The 26,925-nt window shown below is 40.9% G+C and overlaps 4 protein-coding genes and 2 long non-coding RNA genes across 6 annotated transcripts; 3 read left to right on the top strand and 3 right to left on the bottom strand.

Annotated features, from left to right (window-relative positions):
- Positions 1–998: 998 nt before the first annotated feature.
- LOC125297608 (histone H2A) lies at positions 999–1,408 on the bottom strand. Its single transcript, XM_048248064.1, has one exon. It carries the CDS (start codon positions 1,384–1,386, stop codon positions 1,009–1,011), a length of 378 nt encoding a protein of 125 aa, XP_048104021.1. The 5' UTR covers positions 1,387–1,408; the 3' UTR covers positions 999–1,008.
- LOC125297621 (histone H4) lies at positions 1,312–2,290 on the top strand. The gene has a single exon (XM_048248078.1). It carries the CDS (start codon positions 1,668–1,670, stop codon positions 1,977–1,979), a length of 312 nt encoding a protein of 103 aa, XP_048104035.1. The 5' UTR covers positions 1,312–1,667; the 3' UTR covers positions 1,980–2,290.
- On the bottom strand, positions 2,194–3,156 carry LOC125297588 (histone H1-like). Its single transcript, XM_048248038.1, has one exon. The coding sequence runs from the start codon at positions 3,133–3,135 to the stop codon at positions 2,515–2,517; it is 621 nt and encodes a 206-aa protein (XP_048103995.1). The 5' UTR covers positions 3,136–3,156; the 3' UTR covers positions 2,194–2,514.
- A 5,668-nt stretch (positions 3,157–8,824) lies between these two features.
- On the top strand, positions 8,825–10,546 carry LOC125297648. Its single transcript, XR_007194087.1, has 3 exons — positions 8,825–8,972; positions 9,578–9,692; positions 10,381–10,546. It is a non-coding gene; the product is annotated as an uncharacterized LOC125297648 (long non-coding RNA).
- Positions 10,547–10,698: 152 nt separating this feature from the next.
- On the bottom strand, positions 10,699–11,917 carry LOC125297659. The gene is made up of 2 exons (XR_007194098.1): positions 11,791–11,917; positions 10,699–10,993 (listed from the first exon to the last, which is right to left on the bottom strand). It is a non-coding gene; the product is annotated as an uncharacterized LOC125297659 (long non-coding RNA).
- Positions 11,918–14,822: 2,905 nt separating this feature from the next.
- LOC125297549 (guanylate-binding protein 1-like) lies at positions 14,823–26,473 on the top strand. The gene is made up of 11 exons (XM_048247968.1): positions 14,823–14,983; positions 15,770–15,988; positions 16,358–16,435; positions 17,607–17,656; positions 19,907–20,016; positions 20,660–20,868; positions 21,005–21,247; positions 21,770–22,050; positions 23,999–24,211; positions 24,331–24,433; positions 25,173–26,473. Exons 2-11 carry the CDS (start codon positions 15,796–15,798, stop codon positions 25,607–25,609), a joined length of 1,917 nt encoding a protein of 638 aa, XP_048103925.1. The 5' UTR covers positions 14,823–14,983; positions 15,770–15,795; the 3' UTR covers positions 25,610–26,473.
- Positions 26,474–26,925: the final 452 nt, after the last annotated feature.

Raw genomic sequence — 26,925 nt, 5'->3', positions numbered from 1 at the left:
CTGTCTATCTATGATGTCACTAAATTGTTTCTAAATAATAATTATTTAATATCTATGCACATAAGGGTTAAAATGTATCTGAAGACGAAGACCAACCATGTTGAAAACAAACGTTATACATGTTTTGCATCTGCCATAGTTAACTGTTAGCAACCTTTCTAGCAGCTAACCCATTTCCAAACGCTTTTGTGCAGACAAAGACTACTACATTAACATGAAGTGTCAAATAACGTCAACGATTACCAATACGTATATTGATAACTTTCAATTGTTATATCGTTATTTTCATATGAACGAAACATATATGTACTGCCAAAGTAAGGATCTGCACACATTTAATGGTAAAAGGTATTTGAATAGTTATATTACTAGCACTACCAGAGACGTGCTCTGGCACTACTAGGTATCGGGATTTGTTGGTATGGTTAGTAGGAAGTAGCCTAGAAATCTAGACGCGCCCCTAGCTTGCTGCCAGGGCTAGTCTAGCAACTCTCCATTGGCTTGTGAGCTACAGAAATCGAAACTTAATCAGGACATTGACATCGTTTATAGAGTCGTTTGGTGGGCTTAACATAATGATTGATGGCAGAGTTGCAACGGTTTGGCTTGAATTCCCTGCTACTTGAAAAGAAATATCCTATTGCGTGCAGAGGGAATTTGAAAGACAACTGATTATCCCGCCCCTCGGACTGAGCACTGCGAACGGGGAGTGCCCTGATCCTACATTTTAATGTGGGTCTGGCTCGCCAGGCTAAGTAGGAAGTACACTTGGCTCTCATTTCTAATGCAAACTAAGTTATGACAACGTCAGCGTAACGTAAACTAGCTGAGCGTCGTAGTAGGCCGATCTTCCACAATATATTCAGGATTACGCTTTATGTTCAAAACAAATATCAGAGATACGCTCAAAGACAGAACCAGCTTAGAAAAGGAATAAATACTTCCACGGAGATGAGTGGGTGGCTCTTAAAAGAGCCTTTGAGTCGATGTTCGTTGACGGGTATCAATTTACTTTGACTTCTCGGTCTTCTTAGGCAGCAGCACGGCCTGGATGTTAGGCAATACACCACCCTGGGCAATGGTCACTCCGCCGAGCAGCTTATTCAACTCCTCGTCGTTGCGGACAGCCAACTGCAGATGGCGGGGAATGATACGGGTCTTCTTGTTGTCACGGGCAGCGTTGCCGGCCAACTCCAGAATCTCAGCCGTCAAGTACTCGAGCACAGCGGCCAAGTAGACCGGTGCACCAGCGCCGACACGCTCGGCATAGTTGCCTTTACGCAGCAGTCTGTGGACACGGCCCACGGGGAACTGAAGTCCAGCCCTAGAGGAGCGAGTCTTCGCCTTCGCCCTTGCCTTGCCCCCGGTTTTACCTCTTCCACTCATGATTTCACTACAACAGTTTCAACGAAATGTTGACGCGGAAAAAGATGACGAAATGGTGTCTATATATACAAGGTCAGTTCAGGCTTACTCAGTGCCTCAATGGCTGAGATTATAATGCTCATAGCCAATCAACACACTTCCGTAGCAAATGGGGGGGGCGATCGAACGGGAGTGTTTTGTAGTTTTCACCCAGGTCCGCGCTCTAAGTATTTAGAAACGCGACAAAGCAAAACAGGCATCCATTACATCATTCTTCTACGAAGATTGAATAGTATACGAACATGTCTGGAAGAGGTAAAGGAGGTAAAGGTCTCGGGAAAGGGGGCGCCAAGCGTCATCGCAAGGTTCTTCGCGATAACATCCAGGGAATCACCAAGCCCGCTATCCGCCGCCTGGCTCGTCGTGGTGGTGTGAAGCGTATTTCTGGTCTCATCTACGAGGAGACTCGTGGGGTTCTGAAAGTGTTTCTGGAGAACGTGATCCGTGATGCCGTCACCTACACCGAACACGCTAAGAGAAAGACCGTGACAGCCATGGACGTCGTCTATGCTCTGAAACGCCAGGGACGTACTCTGTACGGCTTTGGTGGTTAAAAATCTCATCTCACTCTGCTTAGACCCAAAGGCTCTTTTAAGAGCCCCCCATTTTTTTTTTACAAAAGTTTATTCCAGTTTTTACTCGTTATTCTTTTTCTCCAGTATATTGTGTATAAGAATGAAAATGAGCCTTTTGGGGTCAAAACGAAGCCAAATTGATCAGTGCAAGAAATTCTTTCCAAGAATAGTAAAATCAAGCAAATAAGCGGCACAATAAATAGATCAAGCTGAGAGAATTTGTGCAAATAGGATTTGCATGGACATAAGAATCGCAAGTATTACAACCAGTCAAAATTGAGTAAATGACCCAAACCCCGCCACATAATAAATGTTTCGCTCCGTATGATTCTGAAATTGAAGATATCACTCAATAAAATATCATCTATCTGGTGATAATTCCCCCCCTCCATACATGTTAAAGTTACATGAATACAAATCTGTCTTAAAGTTTTTGAAACAAATGCATTTTGAAGAGAAGTTGGGTGGCTCTTAAAAGAGCCTTTTGTATGAATAGGAACAGCCTTCATGTCGTTTACTTCTTCTTGGGTGCTGCCTTTTTGGGCTTGGCGGCTTTAGGCTTCGCTACCTTAGGCTTGGCCGCTTTCGTCTTCTTGGGGCTCTTGGTAGGCTTTGCTGCCGCGGGCTTCTTTGCCTTTTTCGGGCTCTTGACGGCCTTCTTGGGTTTAGCCACTGCTGGTTTCTTTGCCTTCTTCGGAGATTTCTTGGCGGCCGCGGGCTTTTTAGCTGCTGCTTTCTTGGGCTTCTTTGCTGCGGCGGGCTTCTTGGCAGCGGGCTTCTTCGCCTTGGGAGCAGCCTTCTTGACGGCCTTCTTCTTGGGCTCTGCCTTCGCCTTATTCAGCTTGAAGGAGCCGGACGCGCCGGTGCCCTTGGTCTGAACCAAAGTTCCCTTAGTAACGAGACTCTTGATGGCGATCTTGACGCGAGCGTTGTTCTTCTCCACGTCGTAGCCACCAGCAGCCAGAGCCTTCTTGAGCGCTGCAAGGGAGACTCCTTTCTTCTCCTTGGATGCAGAGATCGCCTTGACGACAAGCTCGCCCACACTGGGACCAGTTTTCTTCGGCCTGGGTGCTGCCTTCTTCTTGGGTGCTTTCGCCGGCGCGGCGGCGGCGGGTGCTGGAGCAACTTCTGCCATTTTTCAGTAGATAATTTTCCTCACAGTGGAACGCTGTATGAATAACAACTCTCTGGGAAGAGGGCTGGACTTAAAGCAACGATGAGAACGTTTTAGACTCACTCCAATCAGCTGCCCCATAGACTCACTTCCGCGGTGCGCTCGCTTGTGTTTTCTCCTCTCGTATTTTGCTAGAAAAATGAGCGATGGGACGTAATTAGTTCTTAAGAAGCTGATTGCCTATTAGAAAACAAAATGTTCTTTAAAACGGCCATATTGAGAGTCAATATCTGGCTGTATATGTTTTGCAAAAAAGAGCGAACCGCACAAGTCCGTGTATGTTTGTTGCTGCCATGGTTGGTTTTGTGTGACAATCACAAGCATTTCAATGATAAAATTTCGTTATGATGAGAAAACAAGTTGCACTGGGCGAAAAAATACATCTCCTGTACTGATCTAGAATGTTTTGTATTATACGGAGTGCGCAGTTTTTATTTAAACAAGAGCTGTTTCGACCATGTAAAACACACCCGCCATGCAAACGCCATATCGTAAACCTATTGTAAAACATTTTTAATCAAAATAACGACAATTTACAACATATTAGACCTCGCCAGAGAGAAGAATAGGGAACGACGGGTTATACTCTTTCCTCTAAGCACAAAGTAAGCGTTATGTTTTTGTATAATTTCTATCGAAATAAACGATGAATCAACCATAGGCTTTGTCGCCATGATCGCCTTTAGAGATTACCCCTCGACCTAGGTTATATTTGGTAGACCTATATAGCTTCTGAATGTTCGCATGCAAATGTTTATTAGTGAGCAGTGGGCTATAACCATAGGACCTTTATCGGTGGAAGAAGTTTTATTCACAACAGGGAACTGAAAATTAGCTCTCGTTGTAATGACCCCGTTATACACAAAGGCTTTGCCCTCCCGCTCAACCTTCGCTGTCTCCCCATCTCAAATCTTACACAACACAAATACCAAGCGGTTATAGCCTATACATTCGCACATCAGATTTAAGACGCTAACAGTAATTCGTTGATTAACTAAACATGAAAAAAATGGAATTATTGATCAAATCCGCTTTAACTGTTTAGAGTGACCGCTATAAGGACCTCCCCTTTTCAACTTTTACTATGGTCCAGGCCTACCCCTGCATTTACACAGCAGCAGAGAGCTCATATGAAGAAACAGTTTGCCCAATATTAAAAAAAAAAAAAAATACACTTTGACATTAGCCAGAATGTAAACTATCATTTTAATTCCTGGTAAATTGCAATCAAAGCACCCAAGCTCTCACAACATTGTGTAGGCCTAATGGCAGTCTTAAGACACTTCTTGCCTGTCTTAATGCGTGAGTGATTCCATCTAGGGCCTGTGTCTGCTGATTTTCGTTTATGCTATTTTAGGTTTTGTTTGTTTGTTTGTTAAGGGTAGGCTACGGTGTAGTCTACGTGATACGCATGACTCAGTTTACCCACTTCAAAAGCATCACTATCTCAGTATACTCGTTTAATTAAAATAGGCAGGGATAGGTAGGCCCTAACATTTGGGCTTGATCCTATCCACTACAGCTAACTAGACTAGGCTACATCCCAGTAGGCTACTACCACTGGCTACATGTCTTAGCCTACTCTTTGTTCTTCATTTGCTCTTATACTGGGTTTCACTTCATTAATACTACTGTTTGTTTTGCTGGTTGTTTGTTTGTTTGTTTGTTTGTTTGTTTGTTTTCCCCTGTAAAGCACCTTTGGGCTCTGTGCAAAAGTGCTAAATACATTTTTGTGACGGAAAAAGTGTGTCATGATCTGCCCATGCATGCAGGAACACCATTCGTTTTGGGAGGGGCATTTCTACTGTAGGCTGTGGTGTGCTAACCTCCAAGTTTGGTCTGACTTTCATTCAGATGAGACTTTCATTTTTGACTTTCAATAACTTTCAATAACTTTCATTATTGAGACTTTCATTCGAATTAAAGACTTGCCATTAGCCTACTCAGCTTGTGTGATCTTATGCAATACAAAATGACAATACATTTCTCATGACATGCTGACATTAGGCTTAATGTGGCTATAGGCCTTAGATTTGGCCTACTGGATTTGCGCGGTTATAGCTTGGTTAACAGGGAATTTTAGATATTTAATCCATGTCTGAAAGAGTGATTCGTTGGCATCACACTGATACTGAAGCAATGACAATAAAACATACAAATATACAACATTATATTTATCTCCTCATATTGTTTATTCAGAAGAAAAAAGCATGTGATGTTATGGACGACTGACCAAGAATCATTCTCATAGGTCAGAGTGCGACCATACTTATTATGAGAAATAAGCACCATTTTGTTGCCTTGGCGAAGCCTGCAATGCTTCAACATATCTTTGGTAGAATGTTTTTGGCCTATGGGCAAGTGTCTGTAAAGTTTGTTTTTGAGAAAATGTAATCAATGCTGTCTATCAATCCATAGACAATGACAGAAAAGTTTCCTACCCTCAGGGGCATAGGCTATTTTCAGTATAATTTAACTTTTCTCTACTTTTAAGCTTTTATCTTAGTCATTGAAATCTATGCTATTGCTTTTTTATTTAATTGCATTTTCTGGGTCTTCATATCTGGGAAAGATGATGGATAATACTTTCATATTTGTTAGCCTATATTAGCCTTTATACCAAGGGAGAACGATGTGCATCTCCTTAATTTGTTCATGTTTTTGCATTCTAGTCACCAGGAAGCATGCCAGATGAAATACTGCAGGGAGAGAATTTCAGCATGTATGACACCATCACCTTGAGTAGCTGGTAGCTGTTTATTCTCACTCTGACCAGCTGCTACTTAGACACAATCTGTTTTATCTCTTTTAAGTCGAGTCACTTTTATTAATATAGCACATTAAATACAACAGGAGTCCACTGTGCTTGACTTAATGTGGGGTGGATTCCATAAATTTGGACCAACAACAGAGAATGCCCGGTCACCTTTTGTTTTGAGACATATGCGGGGGACAGATTCCGGTTCTGGCGCCGACGAGAGTGGCAGCACGTCAAGTAGCTCTGTGTCTTTGTCTTGAATTTCCCCTAGGGATCAATAAAGTATCTATCAATAAAGTATCTATCTATCTATCTATCTATCTATCTAGATAAGAGCTGTTTTGAAGATGACTGGGTCGACCTAGGGTGGGGAAAGCATTTCTGCATAGGGAGGTGCTAAGCCATTTAAGAACTTTAAAAACAAAAAGCAAAATCTGAGCCAGGACTGGTGTGATGTGCTCTCTCTTTTAATTACCATAGCCTAAGCAATCTGGCTGCTGCATTCTGGATCATCTGTAATTTGTGGAAGTTGATTGGGTCAGACCTGTGTATAAAATATTGCAATTAATCGAGTCTGGAGGTAATAAAAGAATTTCAAGATTGTTCTGGGAGAAAAAAAAATGACTTGAGATTAGCTATTACTCTAAGTTGATTAAAAAAAAAAAACACTTGACCACACTATTGATTTGTTTTAAAATTTAGAGAGCTATCCAACATGACACCAAGATTTCTAACCACGGAGTGCACATTGTTTCAGAGTGGACCAAGAGTAGCCTTCTGCTGAGGCTGGTGACAGAAGAGGGGGCGCCAAATATGATTACTTCGGTTTTGCTGCTGTTGAGTTGAAAGAAATTGCAGGCCATCCAAGATTTAATGTCGTTGAGGCAGTTAGTTTAATAAACATGGGGTCTGAGGAGCAAGATTGTGGTATCAGTGGTATTGGATGCCATATTTATCAAAGATGGAACTGAGGGGCAAAATGTATAAAGAAGGGGGGGGGGGGTTATTGAGCCTTGGGGGACACCACATTTCATAGTAGCAGATAAAGAGAAACATTTCTAGCCTAGAAATCTAGACGCACCCTAGCGGCGGCAAATTAATTTGCTCAGCCTGTACGTCTAGTAACAAACCATAGGAATTTCTATTGGCTAACACCGTAGATGTTATCCAATCATAGCGCTCTCTTTTGTTAGAGAGTCTTAAGGCGGGCTTAACAGGATAACGACAGTCCTGCAACGGTGAACAACAAGGAAGGTGGCTATGGCGAACGAAGAGCGGTTGTTTGAATCGGCGTTGACGTCAACTTTGGAGGAGTTGGACTTGTGCTTTTCTTTGAAAGTTGAGCAACACAATGCACTTAAGTCATTCCTTTCGAAGGATTTATTTGCCGTTTTGGCGGATACGGATATGGTCGTAGCGCTGGCCTATTGCATGCCAAGGCAGTTTGAAAGACAATTCTCTGCCCGCCCCTTGGATTAAGCGAGGTGAATGGCTCGATTCCAGACATTTGTGGTGACACTACTTTGCATCTTCCATGGTAAAAAAGGAGCAGCCTGAACCTCATCTAAATCTCTTCAGTCCAAATGAGAATGAATTTAAGTTTACAAATAGCAAAAAAGTAAATAAAAGCAAAAAACAAAAAACTAAATTATCTTCTTGGTGTCCCAAACACATACAAATCCAAATTGAGGTTCAACATGTTTATTGAAATGTGATGTGCAGGCAGAGAACGTTTACATGTGCAAATAGCTGGCGGTCCGCTGGCATTTTGCTCATCGGTTTTCTGGCGGTCCGCTGGCGGGTTGCAGACAAATTGGCCAATATTTTGCCACTATTGGTCTAAAATCTTTTTCATTTGTTCAGTTATACTCCATATGTCATTTCATGAACTTTTCTAAATATTCATGACAAGTTAAATTTAAAGAGATGGTGGACCAGCGGCGGACCACAAGTGGCACGCCACCGGCGGCATACCACCAGCAGTCTGCTATCTGCCAATCTGATTTTGCTATTTGGGCTGTTGCCACAAGTAGTAACGTTAGAACAACTACAACACCACACCGGATCTAGCTAGACCGAAAACTAAACAATACGCACTGACGAATGGTGGATGGATGGAATGGAACGTTGTGTGTGCTGCACTTACACGTCCCCTTTTAGGGAAAGATGACTGTTTGGATATAATGGAAACCTATGCTGCATCAAAGTGGGGAGCAAAAAGTAAATCTTGAAACAAACGTGAATAAAAGGCACAAAATAAGGTTGATGTAAGAGTTATCTGTGTGTTTATGGGATTAATGTGACCATTATGTTCCTATTTTTTGCTCTTTCCAGTTTACTAACAGGAGTGTCACGAATGTAGTCACAGTCAAACTGCCCGTGGCTGACTACTAAGTTCGGCAAGCTTAACTTTACATGTCATAACATCAACTAAACACAAGTCACACATTCATTCTATCACTTGTAATATGAACGTAGCTTATTTCCTACAACTAGGTGAGATAATTGGCTATGTTATACTGAAGTTCTACAGTTCTAATCTGAACAATGAAGCCTACCCGGAAGTTCGAAAAACTGCAATATATCGAAAATCCGCTAGGGACTGGTCCCAAAAGCGAGCAAATGTCCATAGACTCCCATGTTAAAATGTCCGTTTTCAGAGCGTAAATACATGTTTTTAAAGCCTGGTCCCATGGACTTTTATTGTACTTTTCGGTAGTTTCCCAGTGCCTGACAGCTGTGAGGGGGGTGAATTTCTTTCTAACTCATTAGTTTAGATCACATTTAGATATAAAATATATGAATAGTTAAGGGCGTGGTCGCGTTGATTGACGGCTGACGTCAAGGCATACAGCAGCAGATGTTGCCAGTGGAAAGTGGAAACCTTGAAACTTTGACGTCTCAGCCATGATTATACACAAAGTTACCACATCCTTTCTGAACATCTTTATTCAAAAAGCTGACATAAAATGGTTTGCTAAGCTATTAATTGAAGCCTACTAACCGACACTTTCAGAAGACTTCGTTCCAGTTTTTTCAGGTAAGTGACATTCATTCCACTACTATTTCCGCGTGAGCACTAGATGTTAGCATTATTTACCATCGAGTGGGCACTAACTACGTTAGCGTCATATCGCCTCAAATAAGTTAATGTCGAAAATGATGACCGAATGGCAGAAGCACACACATACATTTAGTTAACTTGAATAAAGTTAACGTTAGTGAAAACCATTGTGCTCCCGTTATGAGTTAGCTTAACGTTGGTCATACTAGCCAGGTGTGAGTCAATGAACAGACAGCTCTAAAGTTAACGTTAGTTCACAAACATACTGGGGCAACAAAGCATGTTCTCGTCAAAAAACCTTTTGTAAATACGCTCTGTGGGAATGCTTAGTCCATTGACAATTTATAGTCTTTGGGTTGTCACGTTTAAGATAAAAAAACTTCACTTCTAAGCATTAAAAGGCTTAATTGTTGTCGGCTAGCTGAGGCAAAATTGTGAACCGCTATGAACCATTGACCGTGATACTTTGAACATGGAGCTGTGATAACAAGTTTATAGTTATAACTGACGTTTGAAACTCTTATTGATGCCATTTATTTGTTAAACACAAATTTGAACGAACACTTCTTGTCTATGCAAAGTTTCCCTGTAGATAATCCAGACAGGCTGGGTGCTGGAGAGGGCTCTGGACTCCTAACTTCAATTCTCGTCTGTGCAGTCGACACTCAGAAGCATCACTTCAGCACTGATTCCATGGTACTTTGACATTTTTCATACATTTAATTGGAGCAACCTACTGGTTGTATATTCCAGACATCGTTACCATATACTGAACAAACATGAATGCATTTCAGACATTTAGAGTGGCCTTTTATTTTGAGCAGTCCAGGGCACATCTGTGCAATAACTATCAAAATAATTTATCATTAGCATCTTTTGATAAGTCACACACGGAAAGTAGTTGTATTATGCCTTCAAATCAGCAGGTTTTGGTTGGATACAGATTGCATAATTAAACAATATGGCACCAGTGGCTGGCTACTGTTTGACTGGACCTTGGCCTAACTGTTAATAACTACCTCAATATAGGGTGTAGATATGAGCTTACACTGTTTCACTGAAAACACAAAAAAATACAAGAAATATTTATTCTACATTACTTTAAATACACCACATTTGTTTTTATGCATTGCCCGTGATAAACAGGTTATGTGCAATAGTTGAATGGCGTGTCCTGTCCCCATTCAGCTAAGTGTTCTGTGAGTTTGTTGTTCATTATAAATATTGGGAGTGAGTCTGCAAATCTTACTTCGTTGTTGTCATATATTGCCTCCACAGTCTGATTGCCACATAAAGAAATATTTTTTTTAGCTTAATTTGTGAGCACTTGTTCATAGTTTACAGTAAGTTCAAGGATGTGACATAGCAATATTTCTGTTTTCAGATCTGGAACATTTTGAAATCCTACCAGATGGGGCAGAAGTCATTGAGCAGTGGCAGCTTCTGATTTCAAGGACTTTGTTCACCTTTATTTACAGCATTTGCATCTGTGTCTTTAAAGTGATCTAATATGTATTGACTATGTACTAGCTTAGTACATATTAGTTTTTGTTATTTTGGTTTCACAAATTCAGTGGTTACCTGTAATGCTCAAGATATACAAGTAAAAAAAATCACCTTTACTTCTGCATCTGGGTCTTCAATTCAACCTACTGACTGAAGCTGACGGATTTGTATAAATGTTTTTGAAAGCACAGGCAAATTGGTTTGGCATGAGTTTTAATGTAATTCACAGTTCAGAAAAGTTCCATAAACATTTCCAAGTGCAAGTTCAGTGCCATCAACAGTAAGTTTGCTTTCTGATATTTAAAGAACAGAAATGGGTTTGGCATAAGTAAAGGGTAGGTGTAACAGTCCATCAATAGACATAAAGTGAAATGTACTGTATAGTCTCAATGGGTTCAATATCACCACACCCCAGCCAAACCACTTCACCTGGACCTCTAGTCCCAGGTTAGAGCCCATGGACCTCCTTGCTGCCTCCTCCCCATGGCGAACTGCCAAAATAGAAAGGTAAACTTTTCATTAGTACCTATATATCTTACAAGATAATACAATAAGGCAAACCAACACTACTTGTTGTAATCAACAAAAGTACAGTTATTGTACAATGCTGTAGTACTATTGTGCGATTTGAAATGGGTCTTCAGTGACAAACTACACTAATATTGGCATTGTTATGCCAAACACCGGACACTGTAACTAGATTTAAAGTTTTGATAATAGCCTGACAAGAAGGGGAAATAAGGCAAGCTAACCGAACATGAACGCTGGATCGTGAAATGGCCACCGATGAGAAATGTCAATGTCATCTTAGACCAAGCTACCACTGACCACTTTAGAGCAATATAGCGATTTCAAAACGTGATTAAGAGTTAATCAAAATGAATTCATGATGTACAAGTTAACTAATACCCTACTACGATTTTGTTATCAATTCACACCACACGTTGACAGAATACAGCGAGCTGGTTGATGGTATCGTAAATTAATTAACGTTACAATGATGGCTGCCAAAACAATAAAGGCAAAGATACATTTTTGTCGGTATGAGTTGCTGAACCTGTAACGCTAAACTGCTAAATTACTCTACGTTATTTTACCGTAACTTCAGCAAGGGAGGGATAGCTAACGTTAGTTTATTTTACCTAGAAGCTAGAATCTGCAAACTCAACTCTTCATTCTCAACTTTTCAACCGTTCACCCGAATACCTTTCAGCATACAAAATTAAAAAGTGTCTGAACATGGCATTAAGAAACATACATGAACTTCACGTTAGCAGATCAAACTTACCAGCAAATTATGTTACAGCAACGTCTGTGCCAGTCCATCTTGTAGGCCTAACGTTACAAATAGCTTAGCTGAGGCTGCTCGGCTGACGACGAGGCGGGTTCACCAGCTTGCTCAGGAGGTGGGCGGGGTTAGGATTTCCCAAGGTTTTCCAAGATGGCGCCGCCCATACCCCCCATAAACGGCTTCATAACCGTTCTTCAGAAAATCGATGGGTGACGTCACAGACGCTTTGTCCATATTTTTTACAGTCTATGGTTCTTGCACTGAAATAGTTTTTATTTTACCTTGTTTACATTACACTTTTCTCTCCTATTTGACTATATTATTGATGCTGGTCTCTAGACCCTACTGTTGCACTGTTGACTAATGTTGGACTACTTTTTGCACCTTCACCATGACACCCACTCTCTTGAGCACCTTGCCAGACACACACAACTAAGGACTTTGGTTGGACTACTGTTTGCACCTTCATCATGACACTCACTCCCTTCAGCACCTCACCAGTCCTGGCCCTGTCACTACAAGCGTCTTATGCTTGATCACCCTCAAGCACATTGGACTTTCTTAATTTAACTTACACTGTAAAAAGTTTAACGTAAAATTTACAGCAACTTGCTGGCAGCAAATAACCAGCAAGTTGCTGTATTTCACTCTACAGTACACCTACTGTATATGAAATCACAGTACCTATGCCTGATACTGTAAATGCAAACTACAGTAGTACTACCAGTGCTGTAATGTATACAGTATTGAATTGTCTACCGTATTTTTAATCACAGTACTTATGGATCATACTGTAACTTAGTACAGTAGTAATACCAGTGCTGTAATATTATATACAGTAATTTTGAGAAATTCATATCCTGCTTTATCTACAGCCAGGATAAATTTGACTAGGCCTAGGTATGGTTTAGGCTACACAAACTTGCATAAATAACCATTGACAACTTGTTATCAGTTTGAAAAGCAAGTACATTTATTTTTTTTTTTCCGTTTAGAAATTCTCGTGTGCTGCATCCTAACGTTAGACCAACGGTTGCAGTCAGCCTGATCCACCACCAGTAGCAGAGTGAAGCAGCACCTAGCAGAAATAGAAGAAAAAAAGATAAACAGTGTTAGATAACAATTTTCAACTGAAACTGAAGGCTACTTACAAGTGAAACTTTAGAATAATCATTTATATATATACTGTATGTTTTTGAGTTTACTGTCAAAATGCCAGGCTGAAGATGGTGTTAGCATAACTCAGTTTCTCAAAGGTATATTTAGCTGCTAACGTTAGCCAGCTGGGTGAGCTCATTGATGATGTTTGCTTGCAGCAACACATATGGCAGCAACAGCCACACAAGGCTGTTCGTCCGAACAACGGTTAATGATAGTCAGATGTGACTTAAAGTTAACTTATATCAATATTGCTAAAGTTAGCCTATTAAACTCACAAAACCGTACATGATTACGATGAGTTAACGTTACATAAGTTAGCTGGTAGCAGCTAAACCTCCAGCAGCACATCATATTCAGCCTAACATTGTGACAGTAACATACTAGGCCTAGCACTACTAGCGAATGTTTTATATAAATTATATGAATATAATAAACTGTAACTTACTGAGAACTAAGGTAGGCCTAATATAAATGAGACTGCCAAAACGTTAACGTAACATAAAACATAAACGTTAATGCCACCTTCACAGCAACAGCAACTATGATACCTAGCCTAACGTTACTTACTTAGTTGATCCAACAAGCATGGATGAGTTTGTAAGTTAGACAGTACAATGTACATAGACTGTACACATGCCCGAATTTAATGTAGTACAATTTCACAATGAAACATTAACGTTACATAAATAAATGCTTGCTTACCATTAAGGTGGAGCTGCGAACTTGACAGAGTGCTGAACACCGTTGGTCTGACTGACTGAACTGTTGCTCAAAAATGATCTCCCGCCGCCGGACAGTTCAAACTTCGTCCCGCGGTGCACGTTTCAATCACCACGTCAAAATTTCCCAGTAAACCATAAATCCATGACTTTTCAATATCTTTTCAAAATGATGATTTGGATGGAAAATCAACATAATATCAATGTCACCTTGCTATCTGGGAGCTTAACTTTGTATTTATGTGCAAAAAGAAAACAGAAAACCCCAACTGATTTTCCGCCATGTTTTTTCAAAATTTTCAAAAAGCTGACAAGTGAGGGAGGAGTCAGATTTATTACTGTTATGATTCGCAGCAAATTTTTATTACTGTAGTTTGACCATTTTTGACCATAATTCATAGCGAAACTACAGCAACATACTGTATTCACAAATACAGTACACATTTTTCTCAAAAACAGCAGTGATGCTGTGAAAATCACAGAATCTTGTTACAGTGTATATAGTGTATTTAGTATTTCGTTTGTTAGATTCTTATCTTATCTTCTACTGACTTTATTGTACAGTGGAGTTTAGTTATATGTTTATACTTATACTAATGTTTACCATTTTTGTTGTAAGTGCATGTTGTGTGTTATGTCTTTACGCTACTGAGATCCTTGAATTTCCCCTTGAGGATCAATAAAGTATCTATCTATCTATCTATCTATCTATCTATCTCTGACTGTTATCACAAAATCCTTCTATACTTTCCCAGTTCTAGGCATGATAAATTGGTAGGTCAAGCTCCACAATATCCTTTTAATAATTTTACTTATGATACTTAACAATACTAATAAGACAAATGTCAAAACCTACCGGTATTTGTCAAATTGCACATTTTGTCAAATAACAAATTGCTGTTTTTGTTGTTGTTGTTACTGTTACAATTGCATTAGCTTGCATCGACAATTGACATTGACAATTATTTACAGATTAAGTAGGCTCTTTGGCAGTCTCCCGTGACTAACCTGCAGTATAGGCTGTTATTGAGCAAACAATTGTGCATGCGTAATAAGGGGCGGCTACTCGAAAGTGAAAGTGCGACGGGGATTTCAATAAATCAGGTCTCTTCGTGTAATACTAACCGAAATGAAAGCACACGCTGCAAATCCTAGCCTACTGGTTGTTCTGGTCAGTCCTGTATGGCCGCTTCTTTTTTTTCCTTTTAGGCGTTGCATTGCGTGCTAAAGTAGGCTACTCTTCGACGATAGTAGGCTACGGCACTGGAGTCCGACTCTGATTCCTCCGTTAACAAGACCATTAAGCAAAGGTAGGTTATTTTGCAAATCTAAATATGAAGGGTTCAGATGCAAAATCCTCTAAATGCCACCTACGTCAAAAATGAGTTAAAGATGGTGAGTGAATGCTCTCCTCACATAGTATACGTTAATCAAATAATTTAACTTCAAAACACATCAAATAACAATCTCTTCCTGGTCTGAAATATCGATTTCTATGCAAAAACCTATAGGAACCGGATTTTAAATGCTCATTTAAAAGAAATGTGGTCAGACGGGTTTTGCATCTGAACTCTTCATATACAGGCTTGTGTTTCTGCAGACTTTTATTTTATGCTCAACATCAGCAAAACCAAGGAGTAGATAGCGGACTACAGGGGCTACGGGAGAGACAGCGGCTCTTATTTCTTTGGCGGCTGTGTTTCGGTATGGACGGTGAAATATACTGGCCGACTTCTACCGCAATAACATTGCGAGTATCCTGGCTTTCAGCATCACAGCATGGTATCTATGGTAACAGCATCACCCATGACTGCAAAGGGTGGTCAGGACAGCACATTACAAGGACTTGAGTTACCAACTATCCAGCAGCCTACAGCCAGCGCTGCAGGAGAAAGGCCAAGGGGATCCACTCTGAACCTAGTCATCCCAGCCATCTCTTCACCCTCCTACCACATACAATGAAACAGCTTTTTCTTAGATATTATAGATTTATATTTAATAATTATGTTTAAAAAGTAGCTATTTTCTCACCTAACCCCTTCACTGCAAACAATCTGAGGATATATATACTCTGTTTTCTGTTTTCAACACTGTAGGTTATCCAGCCATCTCAGAGCCAGCCATGTCCGGTGGTCCACCCCCCATGCCAGCGCCTGTGTGCCTGATTGAGAACACAGACCAGGGCCTGCAGACGGTGGAGTCGGCCCTCAACCTCCTGCGGAGCATTCAGCAGCCCGTGGTGGTGGTGGCCGTGGTGGGGCTCTACCGCACCGGCAAGTCCTACCTCATGAACCGGCTGGCCCAGCAGCAGTCAGGTAAAAATTGTTTGTGATTGTTTGACTTGTCTGTTTAATTGTTTGACTTGTCTTTTAAAAGACTGTGTTGGTGGCAGTACCCTGTGTGATTTGTGTGCTATGACTCCTGAGGCCATTCGTTTTGGTGACTTATTCTTTCCCAATAAATCCCAGATTAAATAGGCTTATCAACATGAGTGCAAATTGTTCCAGCAGATTTGGTCGTCCAGTGGGGCGTAATAGATTGTTTGTCGGTCCAGATAGTGAATAAAATGCTGTTTGTGTGAACCCAAGACCTACCGTGCAATGGTGCACATACTGTACACATGCCCGATATAAAGCACAACATCACATCACAGTAAAAGTGATCATGTAAATGATTTAATTCAGGCTTCGCCCTGGGCAGCACCATTGAGTCGAAGACCAAAGGCATCTGGATGTGGTGTGTGCCTCATCCCATGAAAAAAGGTGGGCAAATGCATTACTTCATTGTTTGTTTATCTATCTCAGGGCAAACTTTTCATTTACATGATTTAGTTGTTTACATTTTGGCAACTACGTTTCAGCGTTAATCTCATCTAATGAGATGGATGCGCGCTATATGCGCGGAACACAGCAAGTCCATTCTTGGTTTAATTGTGGAGACGGCCACACGGAGATCATCCTCCACATTTAGACGCGATCTGTATTTGTTTTTAATATATGTCAGTGCAAAGAACGGCGTCAGTACGTCCATCGCGGCCTTAGCTGTGGATATTCCCTCTCGACTGAAATCCAGAACTCAGCAAGCGTCTTGGAATTAAAATCTGTCTTAAAAGTGCGGTCACATGACAGCTCAACCAGTGCGTCCTCCATGCCGGCTGACGGATGACTTGCGGTGGTTACAGTGAATGGTGATCTTATCCAGTCATAATTTTTCAGAATTTTATTTTTTCCAAATTTATTTGATTTATGGAAATCATTTCGCGACCCACCCCTCGCCGTCCCGCGACCCCCACTTTGGGAACCCCTGATCTTTCCATTTATCCATCTATTTATTAACTTAATTTGTTGGTTGGCATATTTCTGATTTTGTAAAAGTAACTTTTAGCATTTTAGGCTTTAAAAAAACACATGGCAATTTGCCAATATCAGGAATGAGGAGAAATGTATTTAGACCCCCCCCCCCCACCCCCCCACCCCTGTGCGCGCAACAAAACAAAAAGGTCAAGTTGGTGTGAATATACACCTTGTCCCTCGTTGAGTTTGATGGTATACGCACATTGCGTACGGACATACACCTGCAGGTGTGCCACACCTGAACTAGGGACTTCCCAGTTTGAAGTGGGGGCTTTGTAAGAGATTTTTTGACGTCACTCAACGTAGCGAATGCTCTCACTTGGGAAGTGGGGAGTTTAGAAGTGGGAAACTTCCCACTTCCTAGCCGCATGAACTCACTATGCCCTTGTGTGTTTGGAGGAGAGGTGTGGTGTTCTAGACTCTTTAGTGAATCACTGTCATGATCTGTTTACTTACACAATCTGATAGTGCGGTTACATGCAAACGAACAGTGTGTCACGACAGTTACTATTTGTGTTATTGTCACTAAGTGGAGCACAGGAAGTAGAATGCTTTGACAATGGTGTGAATTCTGTTTCAGGACACACACTGGTGCTGCTAGACACTGAAGGACTTGGTGATGTCGACAAGGTGAGGACCGTAACATTGAGGACAGTGTTGCACTATTCGCATTCTGTAACTTTAGATGTGCACAGGTTATGCAGTGCAGCAAGGGCATTCCCCACAGAGGCTAACCAACAACCAAGTCTGTGTACACAACATGAGAGAGGATACAATAACAATGCACAATTGGCTGGCTGTCGCAAACGCACCACATGTTGTACCCGCAAATATGCTGCCAGAAAAAAAGCAGGAAAAACAACAAAACTGCCTTTGTGAGCAACAAGTAGGCTTCTTTTAGTAAATGTTCATGCCCCACTGATGCAGGGCAGGCTCTGAGCTTTTAGCCTGAGTGCTTAGTTATAATCAACTAAATGAATACTCATATGTATTTTGGCTTACTTAAAGAATTTGCTTCAGAGGAAAGAGAAACAAATAAAATATCATGACAGATAAAACATTGTCCAAAGACATCCTATGTTGTTAGCACTTGTCTTACTTTGTACACTGCTCTCCACACATAGTATACGTTAATCAAATAATTTTGCTTCAAAACCTGCCAAATACCTCTACCTGGTCTGAAATATCAATTTGTAGACAAAAACCTACAGTATAGGAGCCTGGTTATAAATGCTCATCTAAAAGAAAAGTGGTCAGGCAGATTTAACCCTTGTGTTATCCTCAAATCTTACCGACACTCTTTAAAGTCAAAGTCAAAGTCAAAGTCAGCTTTATTGTCAATTTCTTCACATGTTCCAGACATACAAAGAGATCGAAATTACGTTTCTCACTATCCCACGGTGAAGACAAGACATATTTTACCAATTTAGGTCCACAGACAAACATAACATTCAAGTAAACAAAAAAGTAAGTAAATAAGTAAATAAGAGGGCACATATAATAATGAAAAAATAAGAGCAGCAAAATTTGGTTGAAATTGTGCATAGACAGTCAATAAAATACTAGTGCAAAGTCAGGCCAATAAAAGGCTTGGGTAGTTCTGTTTGACCTAAGTAAGAAAGAAAGTGGCATAGTGGTGCAAGTTATGTAAGAGCAGCAGAAGTGTTGTGTTTTCAGGACAACAACACCAAGTTGTAAAGTGTACAAGTGTGCAAGTGTGCAAGTGGAGTAGTGCAGGCGGCCATTGGGGCCACTTTATCCTTGGGGTCAATTTGACCCCAGCTAAATAAACCCTCAGAAAATGATTATAATTCATATTGTTACCCAGTTTTTTTGTGACAGGTACTTAACAAGAGTGTAATAACCACCATCAAAAGCCCTACAAAACAATCCCCCCCCCCCCCCCACACACACACACACACACCCCTTTATGAACCTTGGAACCCTGGCTGGCAATATTGCCCATCCAGTGTCAGCAGCCCAAAGGCTTGCTGTTGCTTCCCCTTTTGACTTATACAGTCCTGACAAAATGACTTATATGTAATATGTACTTGTGTATGTAATAATGATAATAACAATATGTTCTCATACTATTCAAATAACAATATCCATAATGTGTCAAATATTCATGTATCCTATGTTTCATACAGCTGGGGTCAAACTGACCCCAAGGAACATCAATGTACAAAAAGGAACATCAATGTACAAAAAAAAAAAGGAACATCAATGTACAAAAAAAAAAGTGAACCATATATTTTATGATGTTAAACATTGCTTGGGGTCAAATTGACCCCAAGGATAACATGAGGGTTAAAGGGTTTTGCATCTGAACAATTGTACCATTCACTGGTCTTCACTGGATAGAAAAAATATAATTTTGACTTAATTTGACTCAAGGAGTCTTATCAACGCACTGGCAGACAATGTGCTTGTTTTCTAGGACACATTTGTTTAACGCTCTAGCAGACAAATTTGATTGTATTCAGGATAAGATGTCTTGAAATAAGTCAAACTTCTTAAATGAAGATTTTATGACAACGCGCTAGGTACATCTCTTTATACTGAAAAACAATACCAATTAGATTTTTTGATCTTAAGAGTAATAACACTAGATTTGATTAGATAAGCAGTATTGTTATTGTACAATGTGTGTGGGTGTTGGTGGGGTTGGTGTCATCATCAATCATCATCATCATCATCATCATCAACTTTTACTGCCAGACTCAAGGTCCATTCAGAAGACACAGACATGACATACAACATTAAAAAGACAAAGTTAAACATATATAGAAGTATATGTTTACATAAGTAGAGTAAACTGCCTGAATACACAACCAGATAAATGTTCCTCATTAAATTGTCATGAAATCTCATCTGCAGGGAGATGAGAAGAACGATGCCTGGATCTTCTGCCTGGCTGTGTTGCTCAGTAGCACCCTGGTCTACAACAGCAGAGGCACCATCGACAACCAGGCCATAGAGAAACTCCAGTATCCTTCCATCTCACATATGGCTAACACACACATAACCCCCCCCACACACACACACACACACACACACACACACGCACAAACCACCATCAAAAGGGTTCCTTCCAATATGAACCTGCTATGTTATACAGGTTTAATGCACTCGCTAGCCTATCAGGTTTTATGTCCATTTGGACAATGCTAGCACTCGCTAGCCAAGCTAAGATCATACCATGAAGCTAAAATTAGTTGATAACAGCGGTCATGTAATGGAAATCGACTAGCTGTTAGCCAATCAGACTCAAGCAGCTTAGCTTGTTGAATATTAATGGCGCAAATCGAGCCGAGTCTTCCTGCAGCTTTTCTACATCACGCTAGGATGGCTTAAAACAAGGTAACCAAGGCATTTTACAGACTCCATGGTAGAACTTACCACAAAGTAATGAAATATGTGTGGCAGGGGACCTTTAACCTCATAAATGCCATTCAAATCTACAAAAGACATAAATCATTCTTTTATTTTGAAAACGTAAGTAAGGATGAACTACCTATAATTAAATAGTGTCATCACATAAACAGAATAAATAATTTTAACCAAATTTCACATTTGCTCGAGGTTTGTGTAAATGCAATACTACAGCTACTTGTCCTCAGCTGATCACAGTTACGTGACGGAGCTGACCGATCAGATCCAGGTAAAGTCCGCAGGGGCCAGTGAACAGGACGACGACGAGATGCCGGAGGAGTGTGAGTTTGTCCGCTTCTTCCCCAGCTTTGTGTGGGCTGTTCGAGACTTCACTCTGGAGAGGAAGATCAATGGTCGCGATGTGAGTGAGGATGAGTACCTGGACTTTGCCCTGCAGCTTAAGAAAGGTTTGTCTCATTCAGTGTAGTTTTGTTTTTCACACATCAGGAAACACTATTGAATAATCACACTATTTAAATGGAAAGCAGCATGATGAGAGTAATTGGCCTCAGTTTCAATCAGTATCTGGATCTGGATCCACAGGTTTGTCTCCCAAGGTGGTGACCTACAACCTCCCGAGGCAGTGCATCAGGAACTTCTTCCCGACCCGGAAGTGCTTCACCTTCCCGTTCCCGACGGAGGCGAAGAATATGACGCGCCTGGACTCCATGGCTGAGGCTGACCTGGACCCGGACTTCCTGAAAGTTGCGGACCGTTTCTGCAACTATGTCTTTGCAGAGTGTCGTGTGAAGACTGTGAAGGGAGGTCACACGGTCACCTGTAGCCGTGAGGAAGAGCCTTCTTTTTACCATATTGAAGCCACCACACAGAAAAAAGAGGCCACATAATCATCTCATAATTATGACATGAGTTTGTGACCTCTTTTTTCCAGAGGCAGAAAACGGGCTTCCATATTGTGTTCACACATGATAAATTGATCACGCTTTAGTTTAAGTAAGGGATAATGGACAACACAGCATTCAGTTTACAGAAATACAGTAAAATGCATGTTAGAGGTGGTAAAACGGCCCTGACACGCCAGCTTATACCACTGTTGCCACTTGCGTGCTGTTATAATTTAAATGTAATCTCTAAAATTTAAATTCTATACATTTAAATCACATGTGTTGTGCTTGACTGTCTATAAAAGTGCAAATTCATATAGCAACTTTACGCTCAAAGATTAAAATGTCAATATCATGTTTTGGGGGATTTAAAATAATGTGATATCACTGTTCTAGTGTTACTTATACTCTGAATCTATTGCTATTCAACACCCCATGCTTGTCTTTTGCTCATTGTCTGTAGGGTTCAGCCATCTTGTGAAGATCTACGTGGACACCATCAACAGTGGCAAGGTTCCCTGTCTGGAGAATGCAGTGGTTGCCATGGCAGAGATCGAGAACCAGTCGGCTGTGAATGAGGGCTTCCGGCTCTATGAGCAGGGCATGGAGAACCTGAAGAAGAACTTCCCAGTTGATCTCGGACCTCTCTCGGCGGAACACCAACGCCTCTCTACCATGGCAACGCAGGAGTTCCTTAAACGTTCCTTCAAGGACACAGAGGGGAAGTACATGGCACAGCTGCAGGTGAGTGTTGGTGAGCTGTTAGAAAAAAGCCCTTATTTTTAACAATCTGCAAAGAAGAGTTGTAGGCCTGTATGTGTAATCCTGGCTATCGAACCCATGATCTTGATAACGATGTGCAAACATGTGAAGGGGCATGGTGTTAAAAACATGTAGTGCGTAACTATGTAGTGTAGTTCTGCAGTATGGTAAATCAAAATTCCTCTGTGATGGATACTGCTTCCTGATTTTCTCTTAAAACGGTGTCGCGTCTTCGCACTTGGTAAACAACGTTTCCTCTGTGATGCTTTCTGCTTTCCTGATTTTCCTTGTTTTCTTCCTTATCCCTACTTGAATGCATAACAACACTTCTCCTTACAAGCTGCCAATTGGAATGCCACATACTGCTTACTATTATTATTTGGAATGGCACATACTGCTTACTAAATTATTATTTATTGAAGACGGAGAATTTGTGTTGTACAGCAAGCAAAAGAACACACAACAGACATGAGGCATACAACAACATAACACAAAATAGTTGACATAAATAAACACAATGATATTACTGGTGTTGTCCTGCCTGTCAGTTGACAGCTGCATTAAACATCGTCTCCATGCATTGGCTATGTCAACAATAGGGCTGTCACTTTACGTTCGAAAATCGATTGCACAATCGATTGGACCAAACAACACAAGTTTTGAAAACTAAAATAGGGAATCGATTTTAACCAAATATGTACACTATTAATTTTAAACGAATTAAACAAATAAAAAGGATAGATGTAACAAAATTCACAAACAAGAATATAAGAATATAAAGAATTCCGAAGTGCAGTAAGCATTGCAAAAGCTAAAAAGAAAAAAAAGAGGACAACGCAATCAACCTGTGCGACATGAGAGAGACGAGTGATAGGCCCTAATAATTTGAGGAGTTCGATGTGGAATTACTTCGGATTTTTGGTATATCAAACTATGGAGAAGAACAAAGCGGTAGGCTATGCAAACAAACTGTGCAATCGAGTTCTATGTAGGCGAAATTTGTTTGACATTTCTAATTGTAAACACAGACACAGATACGTTGAAGACTGCAGTAATGTTTGTCACTGATGTAGTGGCAGTCCACTCGGCTTATTGTTTTTCGAGAATGTTGCACTCCTGTTTGTCATTATGCGCGAAACGTCACGCCAATAAATCACCAGAAATATTGCTGGCTTGCATCTACAAGCGCCCTCTTTACGTTCGTCCTAATAATGCCTGTTAGTTGTTTATGGATTGGCCTATATTTGGCGTTGAAAATGGAAACGTCTTTAAACATGAAAAATCTATTTTACAATCGATTCAATGAACACTTATGTCTCAAAAATCGAACAGGATTTTTTTCACAAAAGTGACAGCCCTAGTCAACAATATGGCCATTGCAATCATTATTACATAGATTGAATAAGCTCAATAATACCTACCGAGATAGCAACACACTTTGACCCAACAGCATAGCAGATGTTGGCTTGATGTTGTTTACTGACTTTGGGCCAACGTCATTTTAGATATAAAATTGAAGAGTTTGGTTCCAAAACGTTATATCTCCATTTAAAAAAAAAAAAAAAAACATTCATAATATTATTTAATTGTGTATTTCAGTTAATATCAATGAAATTTGAAATTGCAGTTGTGTTTTGATTGAGCAAGGATACATACAAAAATCCACAATTACAGTTCCACTAAAATTACCTGGGGAACAAATTAAAAAATATATATTTATGCAAATACATTAAAATGGAAGATATAGCGTTTTGGAACCAAACCTTTCAATTGGTTGAGGGGTTGACGTTGGTGCAACGTTGAACTTCCACCTCTGACACTGCCAACGAATACCAACAGGTAGTTAAGTATTTTGAAAATACTGTTTTATAATTGGTAGCTATTGGCTGTTTTTATTCTTATAGTCATGTTATGGCTCCCACTCTCACAGGAGAAAGTGGCAAAGCTCTATGATCAGCTAATCAATGACAACATGGACACCTCCGAGAAGCTGTGCCGGAAGCTTCTCTCTGATCTGTACGCGTCGATGGCTGCCAACATTCAGCAGGGCATCTATTCCAAGCCAGGCGGGTACGAGATCTACTGCCGCGACCGAGACGCCATGGTGGCCAAGTACCGGCAGCATGACAAGAAGGGCCCGAAGGTGAGTGCCAGTGTGTTTGTGTTTGTGTGTGTGTGTATGTGTGTGTTTGTGTGTGTGTGTCTGTTGGTGTGTGTGTGTGTGTGCATCCTCTCTAACTGTATGTCCTGTGTTGTTCCCAGGGGGAGGAGATGTTGGAGGCGTTTCTCCAGGAGAAGAACGCAGAGGCCAACGCCATCCTGATGGGCGACGAGAAACTCACCGAGGCTGACAAACAAATGGCTGGTAAGATGTCCGCCACCATGCCAAACACAGTCGGTTACCACCATGCCAAACACAGTCGGTTACCACCATACCAAACACAATCGTTTACCACCATGCCAAACACAGTCGGTTTCAGCCAATCATTCAGCCAAAGTATTAAGAGCCAATCGACATCTGGAGTTTATCTGATCTTGGAATTTGCCAGTGACGCTAATAAATGTGATTTTTACATTTGTTCACTAATGACAGACCCCAGTATTATTAAGAGGGAAGCCAGCCACAAAATTTTAAAATTTGGTCTGGAGTCGCTGCATTGAGAAGTCTCTATTTTGCAATCACGTCTATTGTACAAGTATAAAGTACAGGGAGAAGTTAGCGAGGAAAAATTACATGTAGCCAGTGTCCATGATCAATGTGTTTAGTCCTGTCATATTTTGCACCAAAAATCACTTCTGGTATCACAAGGGGATGAGAGAACAATGGTAATTTAGATTATTTAGATTTGTGTGTCCATGAATGTATATTATGAATGTTTGTCATGTATTTGTCTGTGTGTGCACATAATGTTCTGTATGTATTCACACACACACACACACACACACAGACACACACACAAACACAAACACACGTACATAAACCTGATTGCACTTCGTTGATGCAACTCATCCCTCACATCACCTCTTGTGATGTGTGGTTCAATGATGCACTTCATTGATGCAACTCATCCCCCCATCACCTCTCTCCCTCCACCCACCCTCAGAGGCCCGTGAGCAAGCAGCAGTTCAGGAGCAGCAGGCCAAGGTGGCGGCGCAGCGTCAAAAGGACCTGCAGCGCGCCCTGGAGGACGAGAAACGCAACCAGGAAGAGCGCTTGAGACGCATGGAGGAGAAGATGGAGGAGGAGAAACGCCTCCAGCGTGAGGAGCTGGACCGCGCCCTGGAGAGCAAGCTGAAGGAGCAGCAGGAGATGATGGAGAAGGGCTTCAAGGACAAGGCCGAGATCATGAGTCAGGAGATCGAACAGCTTAAGAAGGAAAAGGAGAAGCAGAAGGAAGCTGAGCCGGGGTTCTTCCAGAAGGTCTTCATGCCTGTGGCCAAGCTCGGCGCAGATGTCCTCTCCTCCATCCTGCAGTTCAAAGCAATGGGCAAAATGTTTGGCAAAGAAAAGAAGCAGAAAGCCTCCGCTGCCCTGCCATGACAAAGCATGAGGGTGAGAACAGAGCGGTGGAGGCTCATTAGCCAATATGTGGAGCCAAATAGTCACCTCACCAGGGCCTGAATCTGGAGTAAGCGACTCTTGCTACGTCGACCATATTTTCAAATCTATTTCAAATCACTGAGTTAAAGGCCGTTCACACCAGAAGTGATAACTATAAAGATAACTATAACTACAGTATAACAATAAGTAAATAAATGTGAGGAAATAAATAATGCAATTGACTGATCTGATCAATCTATTTTAATCTATTTTAATTTTGATTACGTTTACAGCGTTTCCAACTGTCAGGGTTCCCACAGATCATGGAATATCATTGAATTGTAGAAAGTCTATTCCAGACATGGAAAGTCAGGGAATTGTATCATTTTTGAGGCAAAGTCATGGACTATTATGGAATAGGGGACTACTAGGGAATTTTGTTGTAGCAGTTTAAAATGTATTTGCCATTACAAATTACCGATTACCGGTACACTTGGTGGTTATTTGGTTATTAGCTTTACTGCTTGCGTGAGTAACCCAAATGTGTTTATTCAATGGCTGTTTATTCATCTCCAGCTCTAAATCATCGGTTAGTATATTGTACTATTCTATAGTCAGTCATGGAAATTCAGGTTTTTTGTCAGGGAAAGTTGGGGAAAAGTCATGGAATTTTACATTTGACTTAGAACCGTATCCATCCCCAGATCTCTGTCATGGAAGTAAAGCCGGGCAGACTAATTTCTGATTTGTTTTGATTTGGTATGAGCAGACATTTGTCAATCTTCCAAATCATCTAAATTTCCACATCTTGTCTGTATAGTATACTTGAAGTCACATGGTATCAATAAACATGTTAAACCTAAATTTCGACTGGAGTGTAAGTGACTTTGTGACAACAAGAAAACAGTGTTTTAGGTTTGTTTTTAAAGATAATTACATTCATTAACTAAAATGAACAAGATCTCAACCTTTATGGGTAACATCATCAGATCATGCCTTTAGGAGATGGGTAACATCATCACTATGGCTTTTTCCCCAAAGTCGAGGAAGCATATTATTCAAATGCTGCCTTTTCAAGGTCGCCACGTCATCGAACGCCGCCAATCACTGTTCCAATGTCGAGTACCGGTATGCTCCGATATTCGCATCCTTCGTTCTGAGAATTTTCAGGGATGCATCTGTGGCTCCTATGCCTTGACATGCATCGGAGCAGCGCCCCTACTGAAACAGAACCGTGCAGTTAAAAGTGGAAGTACTCAGACCGACCATGGTGATGTGCATGTTCACACTAGCTAGTCTCTTCCAAAGTAGAGTCC

The sequence above is a fragment of the Alosa alosa genome, chromosome 7 (assembly GCF_017589495.1).
Source record: "Alosa alosa isolate M-15738 ecotype Scorff River chromosome 7, AALO_Geno_1.1, whole genome shotgun sequence".
Taxonomy (NCBI): Eukaryota; Metazoa; Chordata; class Actinopteri; order Clupeiformes; family Clupeidae; genus Alosa; species Alosa alosa.
The sequence above is the reverse complement of the archived record's forward strand: the minus strand, read 5'-3'. Positions and strand labels throughout refer to the sequence as shown.